General features: G+C 38.5%; 1 protein-coding gene across 1 annotated transcript in view; it reads left to right on the forward strand.

Annotated features, from left to right (window-relative positions):
- The window catches only part of LOC104618709 (ras-specific guanine nucleotide-releasing factor 2-like), a gene marked incomplete at both ends in the record, with an annotated part of 46,324 nt that extends 40,912 nt beyond the window's left edge, over positions 1–5,412 (forward strand). The window contains one exon of the mRNA XM_010284379.1: positions 5,300–5,412. Coding sequence (XP_010282681.1) covers positions 5,300–5,412 — 113 coding nt within the window. The remainder of the gene's footprint in view (positions 1–5,299) is intronic.
- Positions 5,413–5,802: the final 390 nt, after the last annotated feature.

Genomic DNA, 5,802 nt, shown 5'->3' on the forward strand with positions numbered 1-5,802 from the left:
TTCTCTTTTCTCCTTCTCCCTGTTTCCATCTAACACATCCCTCTTCAGTTTCTCTTATTTGTTCTTTATGGATTGAAAAATTCTCACTATGTAGTTATTCACAAGATGAAGCAAAGTGGCTAGGAAAAGATTTTAGTGCATGGAGCCTTCTTGCTTGTAGTGATAATGTCAGCTACATCTGGGAGCGTCTGTGGAAAGACCGTGGGCTGTGTGTGCCAAGGCTGGGAATCTGAATTGGAAAGCAAACAGCTCCCTTTCTTCCCTGCTTGAAAAAGGGCTTCTAGCCTGGGAGCCACTCTCGGTCAGCTGGCTAGAACCGTTCTGCCATCCGTGACGAGCCCTGCAAGCTCAGGGTGTGATACTTGGGTGAGTGGCACGTTCCACCGATGCTGGCCAGAGCATCTGGAGAACTTTCCACTCTTGGATCTCCTCAGAACATAATACTCTGTAACAGAAGATTAGAATTAAAAAGAGAGAGAAACTAATAAAATGAGTCCAAAGGCATCCAGTGAAGACTGTCATGAGGGAGTAGTGCTGCATTTACCCTGACAACTGTATGCTACTTCTCCCCTTTCACATGGCAATCACAGAGCACCGAAGCCAGCCTGCCAGTTGGCTTTTTTGCCTTGCAGGCAGGTGCCTGAGGAGTTGAAAAGTTGACCCTAGTTTCAGAGCTGAACTTAGATGAGATTATTTTTACATGAAGCATATAGGGTTATGTTGAAGTTGGATGATGCAATTCTGTGAAAGGGTTTCCTCTAGAATTTCTCTGTGGTTTCCCTATGCACAATTCCTTCCTCTCTCCCCTTCTGCCCCTTCCTTCCCTCCCTCTGGTGTTTTCTGTAGTCCTTATCACTGATGTACTCAGGTATAAATTAGGTTCTCAAGTTTTAGCTCCTTTTTATTTGTCTGGGTTGTTCAGTGTTTCCTCACATTGTTTAACTGAAGAATGTTTCCTCTTACTTAGGAAAACTTACAGGAAGAGGGGAGGAAAAGCTTTTGGGGTTTCACTGAGCCCATGTCAAAACCTGAAAATTATGTTATCTCTATAAGCCACTGATAGTAAATCTACAAATTTCTAGTTGTACCTCACCAGCATATCTAAGTTTTCTTTTTCTTGCTTTCTGCTGCCTCTGCTGCAGTCTCTTTTCTTCTGCACAGTGATTCCAAATTCATCATTCCCTCTTATTTCTTTTTTCCTTTTTTTTTTTTTTTTTTTTTTTTAAACTCAGGGGGAATGGGTTGTTTTCGATTTTCCTTTTTTTTTTTTTTTTTTTTTTTAAACTCAGGTGGAATAGGTTGCTTCTGAAGCACTTCTTATGCTGCAGCACAGCTTTCCTAGCTCCTCCTGGCAAGGGAATGTGCTTGTGCTTTATGAAGAGAACATTATTGTCTAATCCTGTGTATGGTAGACATCGACAGACTGGTTATGAGTCTACTTAAAATGTAATCATGCTGACTTTGGTGCTCTGTAGTTACAGAGGAGGCTTTTGCTTTTATAGTGCAGGTGGGTGACAGCAAAATTAATACACTTGTCTCTGTTGCTGCAGTCTTCTACTGCTGGAAACTTCATTAGACAGTGCTGATCACAGTGCACTGTGCTTTTGATCAGTTGGGAACTTCATATATCCTATTCTTATCCTAGGTGACTCCAGGGCAGACCTACTTAACTCATCAGCTGTCATTTTTTCTACATCAGCACATTTCATAAGTGGTTTTTGTAGTATAAATATGAAATAAATAGGGAAGAAATATCTTTTCCCCTTACTGACAGTAATGAACTTAAAAATAAAAGTTTAAATTTTGCTTGGAAATCTTGGTTAATTTCTCTGCTTAAGTCAAATGAAAATCTGAATAAGACCCACAAATCTTTAGGCTACTATGGACTCTAGACTATATTAGAGGTATATGCCCTCTCGTGAAGGATTAGACTACTGTCAAATGTGCCTGCTGGAAAACAGACTGATTCTTGCCTGACCAACTGTATTCCTTCTGTGATATGTAAATTCCAACTAAACGTCTCTCTGAACGTTGGGGTAGTCTAACACATGCAGCAATTTAAATGTAAGCCAGTGTAGAGGGTTTACTCAGACTTGCCAGCCTTCCCTGCTGAGGATGGTGGCAGGATCTTCTTGCAAGTCCTTCCAATGGCTGGAAGAAATAGAGAAACATATTAAAAGGTGATACAGCAGATAAAAATGTCACAAAAGTGGTCTGACATTGTATATGGAGATGTTATATACATATATACAGTATATCTAGACCCATATATAGCTACATATAGATCTGTATGTGCCTATACTATGAATATATATAATATACATATGTAATATATTAATACATATTCATATGTAACACCCATAATATAGATACATATAATCTACATGTATTTATGTTTAATTTTTTATAAATTATATTTTTAATTGGTTGCTAAGTATTTTGGTGTTTGTATAATTCTCATGTTAACCTTTCCATGTAGGATTAAGTATATACACATGTTTAAGGGCAATGATTTCCCTAGATTTCCAATACATTGCTCATCACACTGGAATCTCAATCTTCTAGATTGAGAAGTTCAGCAGAAAAAGAGATTAGCTCTCCAGTTTTCTTCTGAATCCCACCTTTTTTCATTTTATTTCTCCTCATGTTCTAAGAAGCAGCTGGCACGTTGCTATAAAAAAGAATACCTCCAGGCACATTGGAGAGATCTTGGGCAGTAAGACAACAGGCAAGGTCTGTCCTGTGTGAAAGCTGCCGTTTGAAGTAACATCTTCTAGCTGTGATCAGACTGGTGTGGAGGTGTGACAGCAGCTGGGATGAAGGAGCCACACAAACCAATGTATCCTCTATCTATAACCCCTCATCAGTCCCTATTGTCCACGATAGTTTGGGCTGGCTATGCTGATACAGGGTCTAGGGCTTCTTGTTTTTCTGAGGTTAGAGAAGTGCATTTTTCTACCATGAAGTTTCTTCCAAAGCCAACGTAATTGAAATGGGAGATAGCCTTAACCCTAGGAACTAAGTGTCCATATAGCTTGCCAACAGTATGAGTTTTTCCAGCAATTCCAGGTCTGTCTTGTGGACATTACTCAACAAACATGTTTTGCTGTTAGTGTACAATGTACTAATTCTCACTACTCATAAGAATTAGCTTGTAAACATGCAAAACTGAAAGGTTTTTTTCCCAAGTCTCATAGTCATAGGTAAGGCTTCCCCATGCTGATTCACAAATTGTATAACTTTTAGGATACAGACTTCTTTGGTGATAAATTTAGCTGCACTAAAGCAAGACTTCTTGACAAAAATTATCCTGTAATGAGAATAATCAACCAATTATGGTTTGAAAAACATAAGATAAAATCCTGATCATGTTGTTGAGATCTGCCCATTTACAGTGGCAGGTGAGAAATTTACCCAGCGTGCTAAATGAGGATGTTATGTTTGTCAGCTTTTGGATACCTTCTCTGTTCATTGATGGTATTTTTGTGGCGTGACTCGCAAAGATACCCGACTTGTTTTTATGGAGTCACCACCATCAAACTATAGGGCAGACAATACTATTATTAATTACACTAGTTGCTTAAGTCAAGGTTTCTCCTATAGCTAAATTTTGATAGTTTCATATTCCAAATAGTTTTCTTTTAAAAATCACTGGAGCAAACAGTACTCTCAGGTGGTTTAGTTACATTCCTCATGTTTTCACTGATTAGTCCCATTTCCATATCCTAAATAAATAAAAAGAAAAATCTCTGTCTTCTTTTGCAAACAGGCTAAAACAGTTCCTAAAGGAGGCATTTCAGACAATGGCTACAGAAAACTCATTTTATAAAACAAAAAATGCAGTACCTGGAACTATGTTTTTGCTAGTTTTTGAGGCATATGTAACCATTCAAAGCCTAATACTGTACAGGTTCCTCTCCTCCAACATCCTCTAGTATGGACCAACATCACAAAAAACTAAGACACATATATCAATTGGTTGCAAAATATGAATTAGCTCTGGCCAAGTTGAGAAGACTTTTGAAGGGTAAAAAGGGATGCTTGTAACAGGAGGGGAATGTCCAGGGCATTGCCGGTGGCCACAGCAGGGTATTTCTGAGCGATAGCATTTTTAGCATTAAGCTTTCTCAAAAAGTGCTGTAAGTGTGTGACACCACTTTCTTCAATGAACATGAGTCCTCCTCCTCATCTTAACTATTTCATCCCTTTTTCAAACTAAGTATCACCTTCTTTCGTGACTTTTGGGTGTGCTCTGATGCTCCTGCATCCCTTCAAGTAAAACACATTATAAGAGGAGGTGTGTCTTCACCAGGGGTGGTTCTCCTCAGAGACACATATCTCCAGAAATCCTGTCGAATTTAGGAGCCTGTTGCAACAGAAAGGGTTGTAGCTGATTCTTTGGGAAAATTAACATTTCCCAGTTTCAATAACTTTATGGCTTCCGTTCCCATGGAAACAAGCAGGGGCTTGCCACAACATGTTCATCCTTGCAAGTAACTGGATTATCGGAAGATCTGTGATGCACTAGATGACTGAAGGTTTTGGGTTTAGTTTTCTTATTAAGATACTAGCTTTGAGCTCAGCATTTTTGGAGGGAATGTAAGGAATGTAACTTACTCCTGTAAGTTCCTGCCGTAGAGTTCGTACATTGTTTATTCTTTTGATTTTCCCCTATATCAGAGATAACAGAAACGATTTCTGGGTTTTCCTGTGTCAGATATCAGTCTCCCTGAGAAATAATTAAAATGCTAAAGCTCTTAATGTGCAGTGCCAGAGAGCACTAGTCTGGTTTATTGAGCTGAATTAGGCTGGGTACTCCACTGCATGGAACAAAAAGCAGACCCTTCCAAAAGGGTGCGTATGAGATAAAAATACCAGAGTGGGAGGCAGATAAACAGAGAAACACAGGAAAACAGTGAAAAAAAGCCAGTGTCTAGCCTCTCCAGGCAGTGGTCTCAGTATTGCAATTAAACTGTTTTTCTGCTTTTATAGTCATCACAGGAGGAGAGAGGATAGGACATTTTGTGGGTATTGGTGAGATGTGGTTCTTACTTGAGAAGAGAAAGGTTAAGTGATTTTCCCATTTCCACATTGAAGATAAAGGTCAGAAAAGGAGATAAATTACAGCCTTTTGGGCTCCCACTTTTGTAGCCTGTTCAGTACAACAGCTTCCCAAGTTTTCAAAATACTTTCAGACCTAATAGCAAAAAAAAAGGCAAAATTGAAAAAAAGTACAGCCTTTCAGTTATTTGATCAACATCGTTAAAACCAAAGAAATTAAAATTGTTTTCTTTCATAGGATTTTGAGCTGAATAACGAGTTGAAAATTAATGTGTTAAATTTGCTGGAAGAAGTTTTGAGAGACCCTGACCTTCTGCCACAAGAAAGGAAAGCTACTGCAAATATACTGAGGTAAATATGTTTCTCGTAACAGTAGAGTATGATATGTTAATTATAGCATATGAAATACTTAGAGAATCATCCTCATCAATAGTTACAATTCACAGGATTTGGGTTTTCTCCAGAGTATTTAATTTTGAAGGATTACTAAGTGTTTTATTAGCTATAAAACAGATTGTTGTTTAAGTTTCATTCATAAAAATACCTGTATTAGAAAATTTTACTTCAGAACAGCTGTCAGCCATGGGTTCAATCTTTATGTAGCTGGGAAAAATGCTGCCCAGCAAAGCAACAAGACTACTCGCTGTAATACCTTGAGGAACTCCTATCTCAGTAACAAGCTCTGCTAAGCTCATGAGAGACTGATGATCACAGATCACAGAAATCACAGAAACACTAGGT

The sequence above is a fragment of the Phaethon lepturus genome, unplaced genomic scaffold (genome assembly GCF_000687285.1).
Source record: "Phaethon lepturus isolate BGI_N335 unplaced genomic scaffold, ASM68728v1 scaffold54983, whole genome shotgun sequence".
Classification (NCBI taxonomy): Eukaryota; Metazoa; Chordata; class Aves; order Phaethontiformes; family Phaethontidae; genus Phaethon; species Phaethon lepturus.